The following is a 23,554-nucleotide window of genomic DNA, read 5'->3' on the forward strand; positions in this document are numbered from 1 at the left end:
ATTTTAATTTAAAATAATTTTTATAATTTTATTTTTGATAAATTATTTTATTAATTATAAATAAGGATATTTTTAATATTTAACATATTAAATAAAAAAATATGAGAATTAATTTGAAAATTATATTTTCTTGGTTTAATTTATAAATAAAATTAAAATTAAAATTAAAATTAAAAAAAAATTAAATCATTTATTTTTAGTTGTTCCAAAATAAAAAAAATTTAACTCTTAAATAAATTTTAATTTTTTACCTTTCAAACAAATTCAGTTTTAGAAAATAAAATAGATCAATTTAGTAATTCTATCATTTAATTACATGCTTTTTAAAATTAGTATGTTATAAGCATTTTTATTTAAATTTGATTTTAATATATAAAAAAATGATATTTGCTATAATTATTCACATCAAAATTAACCTTTTTATTTTCAAATATGCTTTTTCATTTGTCTTCAAGAATTTGATGTAGCAGGGAGGGAGAAAAGGAAAGAGAGGCATCGGAACATGGCAGCGACGCTCACAGATTCTACCCGTAAGGAATTATAATGTTGTTTAACCCTCATCAAATTTAATTGTTAATCTCATTATGGTTCCTCTCTCTCTCTCTCTCTCTCTCTGTGTACTTCCGCCTCAGGTTGCTTTGACGCTCTTAAACTTCGAGAATTTATATCTGAGGGTTCACTTGATTTCGAACAATGGACTTCACTCATCTCTGACGTTGAGAAAATCTATCCTGTAAGTAAGTTTAATTCCAATAATTCAAAGATTCGGAACTCACCTTTTTTTAAATATTTTTTTAGAAAAAATTTATCAGTTATTTGTTAGATAAGCATAGCTAAACAAAACATATGGTTGATTTTGAGGAAGGTTTGAAGTTGGATGGTTTTAGTTCTCATTGTTGATGACATGTGACTTTTTGTTAGGTGAAAAGAGAAATTGAGAATCAGAGCTGTAAATGCTATATTTTGTGATTTAATTAACATGTAAGGATGTACAGAGAAGCTTGAACTTGACATTGATGCAGGATGACATGGAGAAAATATGTCTGACATATGAAAATTTCTTATCCAACTTCCCATTGTGTTTTGGGTATTGGAGGAAGTATGCTGCTCACATGGCACGCTTATCCACTGCAGATAAGGTTTTGGAAGTCTTTGAAAAAGCTGTTTTGGCTGCAACGTATTCAGTAGGGATGTGGGTCGATTACTGTAGCTTCTCCATGTCGGCTTTTGAAGACCCATCTGATGTTCGGAGGTAAATGTTGATACAGAAGCTGTTTGGATAAATGATTTCGGTGGAGTATGCTTCCACACTCCATGAATGCTTCTTAACTTTTGGTTGTTCTGGAAAGCAATAAAATGCTTTTCTTGATATGTTTTTTCCCCCAGATTGTTCAAGAGAGCGGTTTCCTTTGTTGGGAAGGACTATTTATGCCATACGTTGTGGGACAAGTATATTCAGTTTGAGTTTTCCCAGCAGCAGTGGGTTTCTCTTGCTCACATTTATATCCAGACTCTTGAGTTCCCAACCAAAAAGTTGCACCAGTATTATGATAGGTAAGCCTTGTTCTGTGAAAGATGTCTGAGTCTTTAAAGCCCCTTTGTTGGTCATCATCTTCATATATGTGCTTGACATGGCTGGCAGTTGGAATGTACTTCTGTAACATGTGTATGATTTTGTCGACTGTGTGTGTATACCTGAATAGTATGCTTATCAGATATTATTTCTATACTTGTCCAGTTTTAAAAAGTTATTAAACCTTTTGGAAGGGGGTGTAGCAAGCCTGGATAGTTCCCCAAAGGAATTGCAATCTGAACCAAGTTTTGATGGTGAAATTCCTGTAGATTGCAAGCATGACAAGATTTATTGTGTTATCAAAGATATGATGGATTCATCCGCCGGATTGACTCGTTCCATCGCCCTAAAAAAGTACAGGATCATTGGAGAACAGTTTTATCAAAGGGCTCATGACTTGGATTTGAAGATTAGTCCTTTTGAGGCTAATATACAGAGAAATTACTTTCATGTCTGGCCACTGGATGACAGTCAATTGCAGAATTGGCATGATTATCTTGATTTTGTTGAACTTCAAGGGAATTTTGACTGGGTAATTTTCTGCACAGTATTCTCAATAAAATTTGCCAGTTTCTTAATTTTATTTATTTATTGCTTAAAATTGCTGGCTAAACAATCTGCCATTTCTATGACTCTGCATAGGCTGTGAAACTTTATGAAAGATGTTTGATTGTGTGTGCCAACTACCCTGAGTACTGGATGCGTTATGTGGAGTTCATGGAAACCAGGGGAGGAAGAGAAATTGCAAACTACTCTCTAGACCGAGCAACAGAAATTTATTTGAAGGTATTCTTCATAAACCACATTTATTTAGTTGATTGGATTTCATGTTAATGCTCAGCTCTCCATGTGCTTCTGCTTTTTTCTTTTTACCTGAGCATCTCTAAAGTGTCTGACAAACAATTGCAAAAGATAAGGCTTTTTAAAGAATGAAAATATGAAGCATTAGAATCAATGTCAAATGGCAGGATTAGATGTCTAAGATGCAGAGACTAAATTTTTAATAGAAATTTATAAGTTAAATGGAAGAAGTGAAATCTATGACTTCAGAAGTCGAGTTCAACATGTATTGTAAGCCATGCTTAATGAATTAGAAGGGGGAAGATAAACAATGATGGTGTAACAATTTCATGGGTATTCCTAGATTTATTCAGTATAATTTATCTTAGGTTGAGTGTTGTTATCTTTATTTACTAATTCTAGGCTCCTAGACCATTATTTTTATTCTAAATCCATGACTAGGTTATACTGTACTGAAACTTGCTTTATTCCTTTCTTCTCTAGGGTTTGACATAGCTCCATCATATGTTCATTGCAGAGTGTACCAGAAATCCATTTCTTCAATGCCAGGTTTAAAGAACAAATAGGAGATGTTTTAGCTGCTCGCGCTGCATATATTCAGCAGACTGGTAAAGAGTCAGATTCTGATTTTGTGCAGAATGTTATATCAAGAGCCAATATGGAGAAACGTTTGGTATGCAATCAGCCTTTGCTACAATTGAAGAAAGCTGTACTCTTTGATGATAAGCTGATACAGAAAAGATGACTACATGCGCTACCTGTTACAATTTTTATTGCAGGGAAATATGGAGTCAGCTTGTGGTATATACAAAGAAGCAATAGAGATGGCTGTAGCTGAAGAGAATTTACAGCATGCCCTCCCTAATTTATATGTCCATTTCTCTCACCTAAAATATATGGTACGTGGCATATTTAACATTTTTTGTTGAATTTTCATTCTAAAAGGCTAAGCATCATTCTATAAAAGCAGTAAATGAAGGTTTTAGGCTATAGTTTCTACTAGGAATTAGTAGCTACAAGGTTTTCTGTATGAAGTGCCTGAAAAATTGTTGCAGCTAACATATCATAATCATAAACAGAGTAAATATTGACCCTTCCCATTTTGCATGCTGATGTGAGGTGTAGTTAACCAATCCTTTTTCTTCCATGTTCCTTTCTTCGTTTCAAGAGTTCAAACAACATGGATGCTGCTAGAGACATCTTGATAGATGGCATAAAGAATTTGCCTCAAAACAAACAGCTTCTGGAGGTAGGTCTATCTTTTCCATACTATTTATGTAACCCTAGTAGAAGTGGAGAGACCTAAGCTGAAACTTTTCATTAGTATGCATTTATAGATAGATATGGAAAACTTCAAATTACTTGCTCTTAATTAGAATGAGCTGGGGGAAACTCGTCATGTCACAATGAGTGAAACAACTTAGTTGCTACTGGCTTGTATGTCTAATGAGACTTCTTCCCCTTGCCTAGTGCAAGTGTTGACAACTTTAATTCAGTTCTTTTGATGTATTTTGCAGGAGTTGCTAAAGTTCTCAATGGTGCATGGAGGGTCAATGTCCATGGCTGTAATAGACACAATTATTGCAGAAGCAATATCTCCAAGACCTGATGGATCTCAAGGTCTGGGTGTAGAAGACGCTGAGGATATATCAAACTTATACCTAAAGGTTATATATCTCCTATGAAGTATCAACGCAATTAAAATTGAGCTAATCATTATGATATAGGAGTATTGCAACTTATGAGGTGGTTGCTCTGTCTTATTTTTCTGATGATTCAACCGGTGCTGAAACCTTGTGCTTGTTTAGTAATAAGTGTGTATTTGAGCATAATAGGGTGCTGCTAATTTTGAAAAACAAAAATCAACTGGTTGCCTTACATCTTTTTTCTTTTTAGATTAATAAAGAACCTTTCCTCCCAAAACAAGCTTATAATTTGTCATGTTATTGAGTAATTAAAAATAAAATATTTGAAAATTTAACATTTAATGGCCTACTAATTTGATACTGACACTTATATGGTAATGCCAGCTTGTTGATTATTGTGGAACTATACATGATTTAAGGAAGGCATGGAATCGGCATATAAAATTGTTTCGGGCATCTTCCAGGGCAGATACACATCAGCAATCAACTAAATGTAGAAGGTCACTGAATTTGATCCAGGATAGGAGTAAGGAGACTTCCATTGATATATGTAATCAGCTATACAAAGATTCTAGTTCTGACTTGCATGATTCTTTGCATTCCCAAGTGGAGAAAATGTCACCACAAAAATATCCTTTCCCAGATTCCAAGGAACCAAGAAATAATTATCCTGAAAATATATTATCTGCAGATTTAGTGGAAGTGAAAGAGGAACCTGCCAAAGTTCCTAAGCATTCCAAACCAAATAGTTATGAATCTGATGTTTCATCAGAAACTTTATTACATCAAACAGCTAGTGGAAATCAACGCTCACAAGCTTTGCAATCATCCCCAAAAGTAGATAATTATTCTCAGGGGAAGTGTGAACTTGGGCATGAAGAACTGAAGCCACTTTCTCAGAAAAGCATGTCACCAAACAGCCGGGAAAGGATTCATGATTCAGGACCAATGGTGTCTCGGGAGGAGGATTATACTGCAGGGGTGGTAGTTGATGGTCGTACGGGACACCGAGGCAATCTTGTAAGCACTCAAGATTCCGAGTCTGCCCAAACATGCATTGAAGTAGATGACGGTTCATATTCAGCATCCTGGCAAGGCCATAGAGCAAGAAGACCACTTCTACCACCTCGGTTGTTGAGAAATCATGGTGGAAACTTGCATCAGATGAAAAATGCTGGAAAATTTCGCAAAGGTCCCAAAAATGGTAATCGTGGACATATGCATAGGAAACATTTCCAAAGGCAGCAACCTACTCCACAACAGATCCATCCAGCTGAAGGGGGAGCGCAACTGCCTTCACAACCAGGTTACTCTTTGCAATCTGTATTGCAAGTTCAGCATTGCAGTCAAGCACAAAATCAGTTTAAAAGTACTGTTGCTTATAGTTGGCCCTTACAAAACTCCTCATCCCAGTCTCAACCACCAGCCAATGCCCCGTCACAAATATTACATGCAATGCAAGGCAATGGACAGTATGGATATATGCAAAATAGCCAAGAATATAACCAGATGTGGCAATACTATTACTACCAACAGCAGCAGCAGTTGCAACTACAACAACATTATCTTCAATCGCAACAACCACCATTTCAGCAAGAACAGTCCCAACAACAACAAAGTCAGCTGGGACATCTTCAACCACAGCAACTGCAACAATTGCAATCTCAGTTGCAACAGCAGGTTCTGCAGCAGCAGCAAAACTTTCAACAGCAGCAGCAAGATCATCATCCTGTTTATATACAGCAGCTGCAGCCATCAAGACAGGTACAATTAATTTTGGAATTATAGGGTTTAGGTAATTTGCATACTAATGAATGACGCATTAGAATGCGATTTCCCAGGGTGATTGGCATTTCTCACTTTAGTTTCTCTTGAATGGTAATATCTTAATTATAACAGCCCGAACTCTAGCCAATTTTCAGATCTAGTATTTCTGAGTCCGTTATTTTGTTGATAATCTTTCTTTTGACAACTTCTAATGAAGTTTCTTTGCAATGGCAGAGTCAGAGTAGTAGCAATCCTGTAGCTGAGCAAGGGCTGGCAATGGTGACAGCTCAGTCGCAGGTGAGTAAAATAACGAAAAAAAGTAGTTTGGCATCTTGGCGAGAGAGTTTGTTCTTGCTTCGTTGGATTCCTTTTTGGGTTTGATTGGCTACATAAATTGGCTTAATCTCTAGCTCTTCGAAACATAACCTATCTCTGATTTGGGTCGTCTCATGATGCAGGACCATGAATCAACACAATCACCGCAAGCATGCAAACCTGGAGTGGTTTCTTCTCCTGTTCCACTGAATTCCGAAGAAAAATCTACCCCAGAATAGTTATAGTTCCATGTAGTTTGACTGGTTTTTAAGTTTTAAACTTCAGTTTTCACTGTGCAAGGAATTAGACCACACTTCATTCGAATGTGAGAATATTTGTAGCTCCCAACCAAAGGAACGAAATGAAAACCGTTTATAATGTGTACATTTTTTTTCTTTTTTGTGAAAAATGTTAGAATGATTTGCCCATCCCGTTGAGTTGCTGTTCTTTTTAATGATAATTTACATGCCTGTTTTGCCAGAAAAAGGTGGTTTTCTGACATGATATACGCGAAATAAGTTCAATGTCATGTACAAGGGAAATTGACCAAGGTCTTTTACTACCTCATAATCTTAGCGACGGATTTCTAACACATGCTAGCGTTTCGTTAGTGGATGTGTGTCTACTCTATTCAAAACATAGATATGGTGACCCATAAAATTTTGACGGACACGGTGGGCACATAAATGGACGGTGAATAGTAGATAACAATTTAGTCAAATATACCATTATTTTGATAATTTTATCTTCAATCTATTTTCGACTTTGCCTCTACTTATCTCTGATTCACTGAACCACAGTTCTCACCCTTCTCCATGTGTTTTATATCCCTCCCTTCTCTCGGCAGTCAGAGACACTGAAGACGCCAAATGGATTTACCTTTGCATCACCTTCTGGTTTGCCGCCGCATCTCCAACTTCCCATCTTCGTCTACCGAGTTGCTACCTCTACCTCCGCTACCGCATCACCTTCTGGCTTTTATTGTTGATATTGTTAGAATTTTGTATCATCTTGATTATTGGTTTTTGGTTATGCATAGCAGTGGTAGATGGGAACTCTACGATAGTAGTGAGTAGATTTTTAGGAGTCTCGTGCTTTATGTATTTATTTTGCCATATATATATATATATACCCAAACATGGCCTTAATCACTTTAACTTATTAACTCCCTCTTCTTTTCCGGTTTAAAACGGTTGCCAACATCTCTTTGTTAAAGACACTACATTAGGGTAAATGTCTAGTCAGATATCAAAATTATAAACGTAGAAGGCTCATATGCTGAACATGCCATTTTAGTGTTACAGATACAACCAAAAGAATCAGAAGTTGCTATCCAGTTTAAGTAAAAATGGGAGCACAGTTGGTAACTTTGAACTAATCCATGGAATAACTATGGACTAGCTTACAACGTTGCATTCAACATAGCAAAATCAAACAAAAGGCAAGAATAAAATGGATAAAGCAATTCACTGTCTTCAACTTGTTTTATTCACCTAGGTACATTTTGCATGAATATAAATAGTCCATCCAACAATTCTTACTTGAGTGCTAAATATAAAGAAATGAACTAGCAATGTGTTTAAAGTGGAACTTTACACACTGGCATCACCTTGCATAGGGTGACAAAGATGAAGTATTGGCAAAATATTATGTAATCCAAATTTACAAAGCTATCAGTCAGCCATTAACGGCATAATATATCAACTTTTCTTCATAGACCTGCATACAATGGTTCAAAATGGCAGAATCTATTTTACCCAGATTTACAAGATATATAGCAGACAATTGTCAATTGTGCAATAGTCAGCCACTTAATAACAGAATCATCAGCAGCAGAACAAACAACAAAACCTTTAAGAAAGGTATGGTTATATGGATTAAATAAAGTCATTGTACCCTATTACGTTATCATGTCTGCAAAAGGTTATTTATACTTAAACCTACTTAAGGCAGGCCAAAATGAAACTACTCCAAATGAATTGTCAAATTGAACTCTTTAAACTTGATATCTAACCCAAATCTATTCAGTTCCTATGCCAAATGATTTCTCACACAGTTAAATTCAATCTGAACATTGTACCTCTTCTAATAATAGCATCAACAAAGGTTATCACCTAATAAACACCAATGAGGATGGATAATGGATAGAGGACTGGAGGTAAATTTATCTACGATGGTTATGAATTATTTAATCTCCTACCTTGCCTTACTAACAAGAGTATCATTAAAAGGTCATGGGTCAATGACAAGAAATATATATATCAAGAAAGGGATAGATATGTTATGTCTAATTATCAAGGTCTACAAAGAGAAAGAGTAACACATTGAGAAAGAAAAGATTGCGGCAGACCACTTGAAAGCTTTAAACAGAATTTAACTAATGTATGAAATGATTCCTATGGAGAGAGAACTCTAATCATCTTGAAGAGAATATTTAAACACAGAATAATAGGCACAAAAATAAAGCTAGTTTATTACCTCTCAAGTCCTGGGAACCTAATAAAATAATTAATGTTGTATGTATGTAGACTTCCAACCAATACCTGATAGACGACCAAAATGCTCAATTAAGATAAAGGACAAGACAGGTATGTGGATTTATTCCACAATTGATGTATAAATGTTTTAGGTCTACCAATGTACCAATGTAAAACTCCGAGTCATGGTTACAGTTCTGCAATGCAGAAGTCAGACAGATATATACAGTGAACAGGAGGAAATTGTGTAACATTAATGTGATAAAACAAATATTTTTCACAAGTAATGAAACTATGGTAACTACCGAATAGGAGAGTGCCCGTTCTTTGATAGGCAAGTTCCTTAATGGCATCTTTGTCAACCTGCTGGCTGAAAAGGATAAATACCTTGGCCAAAATGAAAACTAAAGCTCTCTAAAGCACATGGGGTCTAAAACATCAAGATTTTAACTAACTTCTCATGTCACAAAATCCACCAAATATACTGATAACATCATTAATAAGTTACAAATAAGATTTTCAATAGGTTAGCATTTGTTGCAATTCCATTAGAAGATGCAAGTTAATCAGCTAGAAGAACACCTTTAAAACAGAACATCAGTTGAGGCTTGAGCACCAAAAAATAAATAAATAAATAAATAAATAATCCTATCCCAAGTAATGGTTGACAGGAAATCATTAAAGGAGTCCTGCTACTTTCAGCTGATAGGACGTTGATGCATATGTCATATTTGAGCAACATTTGGGGTATGTGTTTCAAAACTATTCACTATGCATTTCAAATGTTGGTTGAAACATGTTACTATTCAATCTTAAGCTAGCAGTGGTATGTTCAATGGCAATGCCAATAAATTTATCATATCCTCTATTTAATTTGTTTTATTTTCTCACAGAAATAGTAAAATTTTACCAATCAAGTTATTTGTTGAACTTAACTTCTTTCTTCTTTTATTTTTTTATGTTTTATTTTTTGGTTTTTTCAACTTTTTGTTCCTAGACACTATATACAGCATCAATGATCCATGATAACTAACTATACACATACAACCTAGTGCACGAGACTCCCAAGGGCAGATGCACACAGTACACAGCCTTACCCCAACAAGCAGAGGTTGATTTCAATCCTATATGAGCATATACAGCAAAGAAATTATTGGAAGCTGAATCAACATATTTTACATAACAAATACCAAGTAAAACTAACTATGGAGTTGATTCTATTTCAATTAACACATAAAATTGATTGCCAGACTGCCAGTTCACATGGAAAGCAAAAGATGAAATTATATAACCTCACGAACTATATTTCATAATATGATAGCATTTCATATACACCCCCTGCAGCACAATACCAACCTCAACTGTACAAGGACTAGGGAAAGAGAGGAAGTGGAGAGAAAGAGAGATGGTTGCTGCAACTGCCTTTCAGGATAAACAGAGCACTCTGGACTTGCCAACTGAGACAGAATAAGGGAGCCAATCGTGGACACAATAGGATAACCAATAGTTTATTGCATAGGTTAATTCATATTAAGAACTCAAATGAAAAGGAGAATTTAGAACCTACTTAGAGGGCTTTTTCCTAAATCTATGTTTAAAAAATGACAAAAGCTGCCAACTTTGGTCAATAATATACTTATTCTTTGTTACCAAATCTCTGTGCAATGATAGGACGGACATCATCTGCATCAGCCAGAGTCTCCAGAAAGGGGAGTAATGACATTAGTGCACAATCCAATGGATCATCAAACCAACTCTTAATAGGAATACCATTGTTCACTTGCAACCGGAAAACCTGAAGTGTGCAATAAAAGAGCAAGGATTAGTATCATAAAAGAAAATCCAAGAAATTCTCCCTTGGCCTCAAGGCAGCCTTAAGGTGGAACCTACTTTTTTGTTTAATTTCAACTGATTATTGTTAAGGTTAACTGCTAATCTACTAAAAGCTGATGGATTCCCTAAAATAATGTTGGGAAGCTTCTATACCAAGTCTTGTACATATTTATGAGAATCCCCTAATATACAGTGTTAGTCAGAAATATATGAAAATCCCAGAGAAGGGCGATAGGTGAGTGACACATAAAAGTAACTTCAAGGGAAAGAATTTGGAACTTGAACAGAAAATATAAACTGCTTAAATTAGAGAGGTTAAAGAAAAAGAACCACCAAAAGAAAGTGGCAGGTCGGTACCTGAGGGGAATTATCAACTATGACAACTTTAGCAAGATCAACACCTAATACAGTCAGATCCTTAGTGTAATTTCCATCTGAAAAAATGCATGATTCTCTATATACTCGACGTGAAATAAGTCTTCCTTCAGGATCCAATATATCAAGCAATTGTTTGGCATATATGCTTTGGCTGGCAGTAAAAATTACAACTTCAAACATCTCTGACACTCTCTCCAAGAACGTGCAGAGATTAGGCCTCTTTCTTACATATACTGTGTGCTCCTTCATATTGAAGAAGACAGTAAATGTGAAATCAGCATCATCACAGTGTTCTAGAGTAGAATGAACAAGTGTCTCTGCACAAAAGCAAGCATGTGTGGTTAAGATTCATTGGATTACTGCTGCAAACGCTCCAGAAATGATATTCTAGACCCAAAAAAAAACAAAAAAAAACAAAAAAACTGAACTATGATGAATGAAACTCAACTTCCTTGAGATATTCAAAGACTACTCAAACTACGTGAATTTTGAGCAATTACTCTCATCTAGTTTAGCTGTCTTGTTCAATATTTGGTGTCTACAAGTTGAAGGCATACTATGAAATTATGCCTACAGCCCAAGCACTCTGGTACAAGGCATACTATGAAACATTTTAACTCTTAAAACTTCTGGCCTAAAATCATGCTTTAGCACATCAATAATCTTTGTAAGCTCTATATGCACTGACAACTTAGTTGGTATAATAATTGATATAAAATTGTAAGACAAAGTAGTATGACAAAGTAGATTGGAGCTTTGATAAAAATGGAATTTTAAGCTCATGAACTCATTTAATGCCATAATGAATATGTGTACTATTAACAATCACCATAAAACATGTTTAATTCTTACCGTCTAAATCAAGCGCTAGTGTCACTGACTTTCTTCTCTGAGATGATCTTGGTATCTGGATGGGCAGATCATTGGACTCTGCATCCGATAGTTCTGGTAAATTCTTTATGAACAATTGTGGATCAAACCACTCTGTCTTATCCAAGTAGTCTTTAACATCAGAATCCTGATTGCAAGATCTTATCTGACACAATGCTGAATACAAGCTAGCATTTTCCTGAACTGTGATGGATTCTTTATAGGATACATCAGAAGTACCGCCAATTTTAATATCATCTTCAAGAGCAGGCAGGATCATGTACTGATCAGATGCATCAAGCATAGGTGGCTCAGACGATCTATAATCAGACAAGGAGTTAATCTCACAGATATCATGATCAAAAGAATCTCTGTCAAGGGGTAAGCTTGTGATGATCATATCAGAAATGCTGAAGTCTGATACATCCAATGTTTCATAACCACAAATAATTCTTTTATCATCACTTTCATCATCTCTCACTGCAGACATGCCAGTACCACCAATGCTCCCTAGTAGAGTTCAGTCAACAGAACACACATATAAGCACTAAGCAATATGATATTTGGTGCAGGAATTTCAATCCAGAAGGCATAAGCTTCAATACACACACACACACACACACTAACACGGAGTCATTTAGCTTTGTAATTAAACTACACTATAAATCTCAATGATTTAAACAAATTTCATGTCAAGTGGGACAGTGAAATGCTTTTATACTTCTACCCCTTTCTTTTTTAATGTAACTAGTCTGTGTGTGAGTGAGAGGGAATTTCCATACCTGCATCTTCATCAAAATGTTGAGAATTGACTTCAATGGGCTCAAACGCAGTAGAAAAAATTGCTTCCATGTTTGCTGCACAGGGATTGATTGGTTCCTATTTAAAAAAAAAGATGAATTCTGTCAATGGTGTGCTGTGGGGAAGTTCAAAGGTAAGGAGAGTAAGATTGACTATAGAAAAGTTTCTCATTTTCCTCTCTATTATGAAAATTTTCAAGTGTCATCTGTAACTAGCTCCAACGTGATATCAAACTCAAAATCAACACCTTTTTTTGTACTAAGGCAACAGATCATGGAAGTAAGAAGCCAAATGCTATTCCTCCTCGTTTACTTCCATTACTCAGCCTTGAATGTTGCAAAAAGAGGTAGAATGAATTTACTAGGTGCAGCCAAGTGTTAACAATGGGTCAATCTAGAGAAAGAGACTACTCTATTTTTTGCAGAGCTTAGCTATATTGAGCATTGCAATAACCACCAAGAAATAGTAAATTACCCCAAAGTAAAGTTAAATAAAATCAAACTCCACCATTCTTACCAGGGAAGAGGAATCAAGAGAAAATGACTGCAGCAGCTGAGACTCAGATTTTTCTTTAGTTAGAATTTCCTTTTTATCAATAAATTCACCACTTGCAATGTCCTTGGGGGATACCAGTGTCACCGAGGAAACTATTTAAGAACAGTAAACAACCATCAAATTGTAGAAATTTAAATACATCTTAGCATAAATTTAACCACAAACCCATAAAATATGGAATAGTGTAAAATATCGTTACAACGCATATATAGAAGTATATCTAAAGCATAAAAACGGAAGTTCCAAAATATCTGGAGCTTTTATAAGATTCACACGAAATCTCAATATCCACTACGTAGGTATTTCCATATGTTAACAGAATAGAAAAGAAAAACAAAAAGAATATGATGGGAAGTGTTGGCAGTTGGCACAAATCACGATAGTGATTCCCGGACAGAAAATAGGATGAACTCCAACTTAAAGTTAAGCTGCTTACCATCTAAGAAATTTTGGATAGTTGTGTCTATTCCAGCAACTTCAGCAGAAATAATGACTTTGGAGCATGTCTTTTTGGAAATTACTTTTGATTTTGAACAGACGTGAATATCCTTCGTTTCTGTTAAACAAGTCGTGCTTACTTCACTCTTCATATTTACAGATGGCATTTGATATGTGCTCGAGACAAACACTGCATTCTGGTTTTGGGCACATATGGAGAACAATATTCCTCTAGAAACTCAAACCAGCAGGGGCTGTCCTGCAGAAAGAGAGAGGAAAATTGACATAGGTTACATAGAGGTTAAGGGGGAAAGCAGCTTTTTTACCAAAATTGAAGTGATATCTTTAAGTAAGCAATATTTCTTCATATCTATCAAATCAATAAACTTTTTGAAACATTTCCCCAAAAGAACAACAAAAAAGAAGACCGGAGACTAATAAGAGACACAGAAGTGACTAAAACTATCTTTAATCAACTCCTATATTTATACACAACAAAAACAAAACAAAATGTTAGCACTTATTTGAAGAAGAAAAAAAAAAGAAGCACATCTCAAAAGCAATAAAGAAATTTCATATGAATATAAATTCTTGCTGATTAGCAAAGAAACTTGGCTTAGCTAAAAGGATACCCAAGTCATTATCAAGATTATAGACAGAGGGCAAAATAGATAAATTTCAACTTGAACATAATAAATCAACCTAAACATCCACAAAGACAATTATATATCCCAGAATTAGGCACAGAGAAGACGATGAATCTTACCCACCTGAACTAAAACCCGTGATTGTACCCCAAAGACCCAAACTTTATCTAGTTCGAAGCTCGTACTCCCGAGTCAACCATACAAATCTACGCCATCCAAGAATTCCAAAATTAAGCAAATAGACGTCGTCTTGACGCAGTGCGAATTGAAAAGAAAAAAAAAGATCAAAACCAGAAAAATTACACTAAAAAAGATAATTCCTTTAGTTTTTTTTTTAATCTTTTTTAAAGAAAGAAGTAACTTTCAAAAAAGAAAACTGTTATAGTTAAGCAGTTGTATAACGAACAAGGAAACACAAAGTCCAAGGATAACAGAAAAAAAAAAGGTCAGAACAAAAGAAGATGAATAGAGTGAGAATTATGATAATTCGAGAGAGATTAACCTTAAATTAGAGCTGAATGAATGGAATTGAACCCTATAAGGGGAGAAAGAAAAAGAAGGAAGACCCCTCACAAAGCCCTTCTCTTCTCTTCTTCTTTTCTTCTCTTGTATCTCTCTCTACAAGTTGTGTTTCTCTCTCCTAAAAGAAGAAAAGAAAAGAAAAGCGAAGGGGAGGGGTTTGTTGTTGTAGTCAGCGCACACAAACAAAAACACAAATACAGAGAGAGAGAGAGAGAGAGAGAGAGAGAGAGAGAGAGCGCACACAAAAACGAAAACGCAAGTGAATGTGTTGTGTGCGTTGTTGATGTTAGCTTCCATTGGGGGCTTCGGACGGCTCCGATGGGATCTGCGGCAACCGCTTTCACCCACTCGTTGTGTGACACGTGTACTCCCTACCAGCTCAGCCTCACACACTGACACGTGCTGCTTCCTCGAAAGAGAGAAAGTCTCTGTGGTTCTGTGAGTGTGTGCGTGACGTATGCTGTTGGCGGGCGTTTGCCTTATATTCACGCGCTACGTGGCGCGTATCAATCACCATGCTCCACGGATAAATGAAGAGCAGAGAGAGGTAGCTTGTGGTTTAAGTAGCTTCCAGTATTCTAATTAGCACTTTTTTGCAATATTTTTTGTATTTTTAATTTTTTTTAGTAAGACAGTTATAGGAAAGGCCTATAATTTGGGGATTTGGTGAGAAAAAAAAATCCCTATAATTTAGGAAATAATGTATTTATACATTTTATTTTTAAAATAAATAAATTAAATCTAATATTTATATATACACGTATTTTTTACATATATATTTTAATATCAAAATATTAAATAAATAAAAAAAATATTTATAATATTATTTAATTTATTTAAAATATAAATTAATATAATTTATTATAATTTAAAGTATATTTATTTTATTTTATTTTTCAATGTATTAAATTTACATTATAAGAATTCCAGAAACTCTCATATATTATGTATTAAGTTCAATATTGAGACTACCACTCTCATCTAGCTAAAAAATTTAGATATGGAATTAACATGTGTGATATGATATGTCTTAATATTATAATTTTGAGTATTTTTTAAAATTATAAGATGTACACAATTCAGACTCTCCTATTTATGTTTAAAAAAATTTAAAATTTAAAGTACACAAATCAGATCTTCCAATTTGTATATCCCAATTTTTAAACACACTCTCCAATTTGTGTATCAAAAAGTTATTTCTGTACCTCTTAAAAATCAGACGGTCTAATTTTAGCCTATAGGTACGTAAAAAGCCCTTCTCCCTTCCATAACTAGACTAAAAAGTACTCTCATATATGAGTTATTAATGTTTAAACTTACTCCAAAATTTAAATAGATATAATTTAAATTATAAAATTTAAAAATTAAATTGAATGTAATTTAATTTTTAAAAGAATAATAATTAAAAATTAAAAATATAAAATTTACATTTCAGATGGATATAAATTATAAATAATAACACAATTCGAATAATAAGGATTAGATTAAAAAAATAAATTCAAATTGATACTAAACAAATTACAGTTATTTGAATCAAATAAAATCAGATTAAAAAATAAAATAAATTTAATTTAATTCAAATCACAATAAATTATATTAATATTATCTTTTAAATTTAAATCGATCCAAATCATATTACAAATATCAATTTTTTTAGCAATTTCATTTGATATCTCATCTTTTAGGTATACATTATACACATATGTCTTTTAAAATAGTCACCAAAAAAAAATGTCTTTTAAAATGTAAACATGGTTATGACAAATCTCTTATACTTATCTTATTTACTCGATAAATCAGATCTGAGTATACATATAAGATAAAATATGAAATTAATCTCTGTTACTTGACATTTTTTTTGGTGTCTATCTTGACAAATTTATAAATATAATTTTTTCTCTTTAATAAAAAAGTGATAATAGGTAACTGAGATAAAAAAAAAATAGAAAAATGACTTTAACTTCTAAAAAGAAAACAAAATAAAATAAATCATAAATGGCATTATCCAAACAACAGAGCAATCCAGAGTCAAAGATACAAGTAATGTAGAAAATGTATATGCATTTTAATGCTGATACACTAATCCTCTATACAACTTGGTTGGCTTGTTCCATCAACTAGTCAATTCTAAATTTACCATATCAACATTTTAATAAACCACCTAATATTCAACTCTTTAATCCTTTGTTACCTCCTGTCCAAATCAATCAACCAAAATGCTCAGAGCTTTTTTCTTTTGAAAGCTTCCTGGCAAAATAAATAAATATACATGCAACTCTACATCTGGCAAATGTTATTTTGTCTCCGAGGTTGAATCACTTGTATGATCTTGTATGATCTAGAAACACACAGTAGTTAGGACATTATTTTACAAGTAAATCTTTGTATGATCCTCCAAGCATCAATGATAGATATTGTTACCTTATCACCACCTTCAGGATCCTGTGAATGGAAGACGACTGGGCGGCACCGCTCATCTTCGTTCATCAGACTTGAATTCTGGAAATGGTTCACCAATGCAGCCTTTCCTTGGATTCGTGCATATGCCAGGGAAGCAACTTTTTCACTATTAAACTTCTCCCACTTCTTCCCATTAAATGTCTGCAAAATCAGACCCATTCGTTATAATCAAACACATTAGCTACAATGAGAAATATGCACAAAAAACTAATAACCTCATAGAATGGAATAATGTGTGATGCCGACAGCATGTTGATAAATGCGTATCCCACATTGCATTTATTCTGAAATCAAAAGGGGAAAAGGATTAACTAAGCTTCACTGGTTTAAATGGAGACTATAGAAAATGCGCGCTCTACCTTAAAGTCGATTGGTAGATAGAAAAAATCATAGGTACCCTTGTGCTTTTCATCAATAGCAGCTAATAACATTTTTGAGGTGTATCTGCAGGTCATCAACAACAAAGTATGATCCTTCAACGAAAAGAATAAAGTCATCATTGATAACTAAACATCCTTGTAAAAGTTAGCCATACTTATTTGGGATGTTCTTTATCATTAAGGTAGTCCTTCTGTCTTCACTGTTTTTAATCCTATCCAAGTCAAGATGAAATTGCTTCTTGCTGCTATCAGCTTGGCCCCCATTGTTCTCTATGCGCCTATTCCGCCCAGGGTCCACGAAACCAAACACTGAAGTAGTAGTAGTAGTAGTAGTAGCAGTAGGTGGCAATCCTGGGTATGGACCATTACCTGAAAACACAAGACTAAGTCTGGGAGATGATCTCATTCCAATGTTTGGCGAACCATGTTCAGACATATTTCTTGGTATAGTGATCCCGGCATTAACAGATTCACCCATATTAACCATGTAATTCCCCTTACTGTGACTCAGACCTATGCCTCCATAACCAACATGGTTCACGAACGACGTTTCAGGTGACTTCGAAAGGACTCCAAAGTTTCTCTCAAAAGGAAAACCTGATGGAGCAGAGCCAACATGATTATGGTGACGATTGTGGGACAAACCAATAAAAGAACTCTCTTGAGCAGGGTTTTGGAAGGCATGGCTATTTCCATTTGCTGTAAATGAATGCCTCACAGATGGTGTTGGCCAAGCTGAAGGTTTGATGTCCTGTGAGTACAAGTTCGGACTTCCCCATAAAAATTGTGACCCTGACAAGGTTTCCACCGAGGATCCATTTGAAGGAGATGAACCAAAAGAAGACAAAGCTCCACTATATGGGATGAATTTTGGTTCTGGAAGAGAATGAGATTGAAATGTCTCTCCATGCGATGAATTACTACTAGCAAATATATGCTCTGCATGCTGACTCCCTGCTAAATCTTTCCCAATAGCTACACCCTTCATGGCATTGGATAGTGGAGGGTGCAAAACAGAAGCTAATCCAGCTAAATGGTTTCCTATTGATGGACTCATGATCCCAGAACCAGGAGAATCGCTTATAGTTTGAAATGAGTTATTTTCAACAGTGCTGTTGAACCGCAACCAGTAACCTGTTATAAACCACGATTGTGTCATGTCAAAAATAATAAGAACAAAAAGCTTAAATAATAAAAGTAGTAATAATAACAATCAATAGTGTAAATCAAAGCGGTGGTGGCCAGAGACACCAACATCATGAAGGATATTCAATAGCTTAGAAACCTACCGGGTGGAGAATTGGCCACAGGTGAACCCATCTGATGTCGGAAACTTAGCTTTTCATCATGATCAAGCTCTTGATTTGTTTGAAGCACTAAACTGAAAGGTATAAGCTAATATCATTTATCTATTCATGCATCAATAAAAGATGCTAGAAAAAAAATATACATAAGCATATTACTTGTGCTACTCTATTCAATGGTAAAATGGTTCAAGTTAGATGACTTCATGAATCTTTTCTTAAATTAACAATGGATGCAAATCAGTCCAAAGATCAAGATAAAGAAACTCAAAATATAATTAACAGTGAAATTACTTTCGACGAGTTCTGCCAGGCCGGCTAAGCTCCACCTTTATTCGCCTCCCAGCTATGTTACTCCTGTTTAATGATTTTAGTGCTGCTTCTGCAGCCCTCACATCATAAAATTCAATAAACTTGTGATGGCCTTTGTGAGACGTTTCCCGTATCTGCAGTTATTTTAGGTCGTTATGTGATCTTCAAAAAATATATGACAAGGGTGTAAACAGATAAAGAAGGATAAATTGTCACCTCTTTGACCTCTCCATATGCCCCAAATATTGTACGGAGGTCCTCATTCGAAACAGATGGGTCCAAATTGAAAACTACCAAGGTTCCTTGGTTGATGTCCTTGTCAGATGGATTATCCTGGGATAAAAATGAAAAAAGAATAAGATGGCCAGAGGCATTCAATCAATAAATTGATAAATCAGAGAACTTTGGAGCTGCTCAGGAACCTTTGGTATTGAGAAGTGAATGTCAAGTTTCCGGCGTCGTAAAGGTTTGTTTTGTAATGCGTGCATGGCTGTTCGAGCAGCACGGATGTCATAATAGGATACCATAACAAACCCACGATGTTTACATGCAGTATATAGAGTCCTAATGTGACCATATTGCTGATATAAAAAACAGAATTAATAATTTGTATAGCACATGTAATGGTAATTAAATAATCATGTACTGTTTTAATCTAAATATGTTTTTTAAATTTCCAAAATCTGCATGTCTTGTTCCACATAATTTTTTTCCTAAACAGTGACATGCCAAGATAGAGCAGAGAAGATGGTGAATTAAGAGAACTAATAAGTTGTATGAAAGATATGAAAGTTATTGGAAGAGAGTTCATGTTAATTTTTTAAATGACCTCGAAAAGAGCTCTCAACTCTGAATCCTCCACATTATTATTAATATTTCGAACAAATAATGTCCGAGAAGGATGCTCTCCATATGGATGTTCTCCAGCAACAATCCCCACACCATTAAGAAAAGAATTATAGGGCAAACCATTGGCAGCATGACCATCAGAGAAGCTTAATTTTGACACACCCACATTAAGACTTTCCTGAGGATCAGCTTCCAGTTCCATACCTCCACCACTACCAAAAACATCATACTCCTCCAAATCCTCAAGAGAGTTTGGCAAACCACTTAGGTCAAAATCAGCTAAAAGGTCCTCCTCATCATCTGGAAGCATGGTTCCTATCACACAAGTATCAGCATCCTCAAGTAAACCATTCCCATCTACATCTTGATGGGACTTTTTAAAGCCATCAGCACTGCTTAAGTTCACTAGAGGTTAATGAAAAAACCGGTCAACTAATTATATTTAAAAAAAAAGTGCTAACAGATTAAAAAACAGCTAGAGCTAATCAATCAACACTTACACTTTTCATGTAACGGAACAGGCAATGACCTAGAAAAGAAGCCAGTATGAGATGAAACATGGTATAGATCAGATCTAGATAAATCCTCCCATGCACCTTGTTGCACTTCTTTAGGTGTATTTTCTGATGGAATCTTGGTTGGACCTACTAGCAATACCGAAACATCATTCAATTTGATATGGCAAGGTATCTTGATAACCAAAATAGGAAAAAGTAATAAAATATGTTTGAAATCTTACCAGGATAAGAATGGTCTACAGACTCCTTCATTGCAAGTTTGCAACACCCTTTCTGCCTCATTCATGGATAAGAAGATATATGTAAGTATTTTTGCTTTTGCTATCAACAGATACATTGCAAGTAAATTATTACTATTAAACAACTCACAAAACTGCCAATTATACCGGCATTTTGAAATACTAAGAAAATCTTCATCTATACACATAATAAGCCTCTGGCAATATTTTCATCTACAGTTTTCTCTTTTAAGTTCAGGAAAAGTAAATCAATGCAGATCTATCAATATTATTGCCCCACCCACCCTCCCATTTTCCCTAAATAAGGCAAATAAAAAATGTGTCCATGCATCGCATAAAAGTGAAACTGACAAATCAAGCCTATATTCTCCGTTAGTACAAATCAACATATCCAACACTGCAAGCACTTGAAAATAATAAATCAACCTGCCACACAGTTTTTACTCATTTACATTTGAAGAAGAGAAAAAAAGAATAATATACTAACCATATTAACGATAACAATGATAATAACGGTTGGCAGGGGGGGGGGAGAAAAACAAGAAACCAAGACTTCGAGCAATTAAGAAACTTGAGAATACCATAACTGCAAAAATCCCAGAAGAGAAAGTTGAGTGATCAACCACCATAACTGCTGCACTCAATGATACTCTCAAAGCAGAGAAATTCCACCAAGAAAAAATGAAAATAAAATAAATAATTCCTGATCAACTTGATCATACCCAGAAAACAAAACACTAAAAAGGCTCAAACTTTGGCATTGCGAAATTCATAAACAGTGAAATCAAAGGAAGCCCAATTTAAGTCAAGTACTAGTAACAAAAAAGTTACCTTTTTTTTTTTCCTTCTTGAAGGAGGCAACTGCAGGGCACAAAGAACTTGGTGGGTTGGGACCAAAAGGCAAATAAATTGGTTATGTTAATGTAACTGAATGGGGAGAAGCCACTTGTAATCAGAAGAAGAAGAAACAAAGCAACCAACAACACAGTTTTGGCACTTTTGGGGACGGTGGCAGAATGGGGAAGAGAGAGTGAGTTGCAGAGGAAGATCGTGCTGATGATGATTGGGCCACACCGCTGAATAAAAAGGAGCAGACAATGATTGTGTGTGTGTGTGAGAGAGAGAGAGAGAGAGAGAGAGAGAGAGAGAGAGAGAGAGAATTCACATTTGGATTCAGGATAAAGATAAGGTCAGGATAATACTTAATACTACTATATTATTAGTACTAATCTCATTAATCATATCCAAATTCATATCAAGCGGATTTAATGGAATTCATTATGGTATATATCCAGGAGCTACACTCAAAAATGACTTCTAAAATTTTAAAGCATAGCTTAAATTATTTATTTATTTTTTTATCATTAAAAAGATAACGTAATTCGTCTCAAACCTTTTTCAAAATGTCGTCTTCAATTAGATTACTCTCTTTTTTCTTCCGATTAATTTATTACTTTTTTAATTTGTGAATTTAATTTATGTGCATATATAATAGCACTCTCCACAAAATTGAAGTCCCGTGGACTATAATGGAAATTGCAATCATGCTTAACTTGAGCCCATTTCTCTCACCTCCTCCAACTTATTCACAAAAAATCCTCAATTTTCTAGCATGTTAGAGTAATGGTCATACAACATATGATTTACTTTTAATTCATCTAGTTGAACTTGTTGAATATGTTAAATCAAGTTCTAACAATGAAATTTTAGTGTTTTTTATTGATCTTCAATATAAACTTCCAAAAATCTTCACTTAAATACTTTTTTTATTATATTTTAATCATATTCATAAATCAATAGATAATACAATTAATAGAAATGATATCAATAAATTAATTATTAAAAATTAATATAAAATATTAGAATACTTGAAAATAAAGGAGAGATTATCTGTTGACTATTATCGTAGCGGTTAAATCAAATGGTACAGTGCACAGCAACACCCACAGACGATAAACAATAATAACCACACACAGTTCAACACTTACCGGCGAACGGAAACGCGGCAAGATATGAGCAGCTGAGGCAAGCAGAGATGGAGGATAGAGATGATTTTGGCAAGCAAATAAGGCGTTGGGTAGGGTGCTAGCAGACGACGACGACACGCTACAGGAACTAGGAAGCACAACTCGAGGCCTTGAACACTCCTCGGCAAAAGCACGATTAGTCGATCACATACGTAGGAGAGAGCGCGACACGCGAGCACACGACGCGGAGGATTTGGCAAGAGGCGGGGCGACGATAGCGAGCATGCGTTGGCGGTGAACGGAGGTGGGACGAGTCGCTAAGGTGATCTCTGATGGTGTGGTGGTGTCTGGGGTTGAGTAGTGAGCTCCCAGCCATTTGTGAAATACCGAGAGTGCAAAAGATTAGGATGTCGGGGATGTACTTTAGAACTAGTAAGAAGATGAACTAAGTGTCAACTAAATGTGCTACGTCATTTTTTCAATGACGAAAATGGACGAAATAACTAACTTGAGTCATGCCTTAGAATTTTAGGCTACAAATTAGATTGATTGAAAATTGAGAGGTCAAATTAAATCGAGATTAAAGTTCAAAATCCATCTTGAGTATTAAGTTAATATATTCTTGTAAATATAAAATATGTATCTTTCTTTAGTATTGAAAAATATTAAAAATTAGATTTTATTTTGTATTTAAATTGATACTAACTGATTCAATAAATTCTTTTTCTATTAAAAATGTTAGATCTTATCAATTTTCTCTAATTGTACTATTGTCCAATAGAACCACAAACTCCTTAGAAGTAAAGAAACTCAAACTCTGTATTAAATTTATCCAAAAATTCTCCATCGAAATAAATAAAGTTTTAGGACAACTCCGCTGAAGTTTGGAGGTTCCTTGTGCT

At 34.8% G+C, this 23,554-nt stretch overlaps 3 protein-coding genes across 27 annotated transcripts; 1 reads left to right on the forward strand and 2 right to left on the reverse strand.

The window, feature by feature from the left end:
- Positions 1-398: 398 nt before the first annotated feature.
- LOC112735017 (pre-mRNA-processing factor 39-2-like) lies at positions 399-6,530 on the forward strand. Of its 15 annotated transcripts, none has more exons than XM_025784575.3 (14): positions 403-530; positions 633-733; positions 1,023-1,252; positions 1,387-1,554; positions 1,739-2,105; positions 2,216-2,359; positions 2,892-3,047; positions 3,154-3,273; positions 3,543-3,623; positions 3,892-4,041; positions 4,405-4,546; positions 4,712-5,784; positions 6,022-6,084; positions 6,246-6,530. In XM_025784575.3, exons 1-14 carry the CDS (start codon positions 503-505, stop codon positions 6,339-6,341), a joined length of 2,919 nt encoding a protein of 972 aa, XP_025640360.1. In that variant the 5' UTR covers positions 403-502; the 3' UTR covers positions 6,342-6,530. The 15 variants fall into 15 exon arrangements, with proteins under 15 accessions (XP_025640356.1, XP_072086803.1, XP_025640360.1 ...); XM_072230703.1 differs by having other exon boundaries at positions 447-530; positions 1,135-1,252; positions 1,843-2,105; XM_025784571.3 differs by having other exon boundaries at positions 399-530; positions 4,405-5,784.
- A 3,243-nt stretch (positions 6,531-9,773) lies between these two features.
- LOC112735020 (uncharacterized) lies at positions 9,774-14,902 on the reverse strand. 8 transcript variants are annotated; one of them, XM_025784589.3, is made up of 8 exons: positions 14,604-14,902; positions 14,225-14,307; positions 13,453-13,708; positions 12,978-13,108; positions 12,443-12,539; positions 11,643-12,170; positions 10,770-11,107; positions 9,774-10,374 (listed from the first exon to the last, which is right to left on the reverse strand). In XM_025784589.3, exons 3-8 carry the CDS (start codon positions 13,619-13,621, stop codon positions 10,216-10,218), a joined length of 1,422 nt encoding a protein of 473 aa, XP_025640374.1. In that variant the 5' UTR covers positions 13,622-13,708; positions 14,225-14,307; positions 14,604-14,902; the 3' UTR covers positions 9,774-10,215. The 8 variants fall into 8 exon arrangements, with proteins under 8 accessions (XP_025640374.1, XP_025640371.1, XP_025640373.1 ...); XM_025784586.3 differs by having other exon boundaries at positions 13,453-13,713; positions 14,604-14,893; XM_025784588.3 differs by having other exon boundaries at positions 13,453-13,713; positions 14,221-14,307; positions 14,604-14,880.
- Positions 14,903-16,603: 1,701 nt separating this feature from the next.
- LOC112735019 (protein MEI2-like 3) lies at positions 16,604-22,024 on the reverse strand. 4 transcript variants are annotated; one of them, XM_025784580.3, is made up of 14 exons: positions 21,517-21,946; positions 21,173-21,271; positions 20,668-20,719; positions 20,429-20,572; positions 19,909-20,333; positions 19,502-19,660; positions 19,296-19,412; positions 19,062-19,213; positions 18,753-18,844; positions 17,619-18,597; positions 17,443-17,527; positions 17,299-17,367; positions 17,045-17,224; positions 16,604-16,961 (listed from the first exon to the last, which is right to left on the reverse strand). In XM_025784580.3, the coding sequence occupies exons 2-14, from the start codon at positions 21,173-21,175 to the stop codon at positions 16,917-16,919; spliced, it is 2,502 nt and encodes an 833-aa protein (XP_025640365.1). In that variant the 5' UTR covers positions 21,176-21,271; positions 21,517-21,946; the 3' UTR covers positions 16,604-16,916. The 4 variants fall into 4 exon arrangements, with proteins under 4 accessions (XP_025640365.1, XP_025640364.1, XP_025640368.1 ...); XM_025784579.3 differs by having other exon boundaries at positions 20,429-20,575; positions 21,517-21,877; XM_025784583.3 differs by lacking the exon at positions 21,173-21,271 and having other exon boundaries at positions 21,517-22,024.
- Positions 22,025-23,554: the final 1,530 nt, after the last annotated feature.

This window comes from Arachis hypogaea, chromosome 20, assembly GCF_003086295.3.
Source record: "Arachis hypogaea cultivar Tifrunner chromosome 20, arahy.Tifrunner.gnm2.J5K5, whole genome shotgun sequence".
In the NCBI taxonomy this organism is placed as follows: domain Eukaryota; kingdom Viridiplantae; phylum Streptophyta; class Magnoliopsida; order Fabales; family Fabaceae; genus Arachis; species Arachis hypogaea.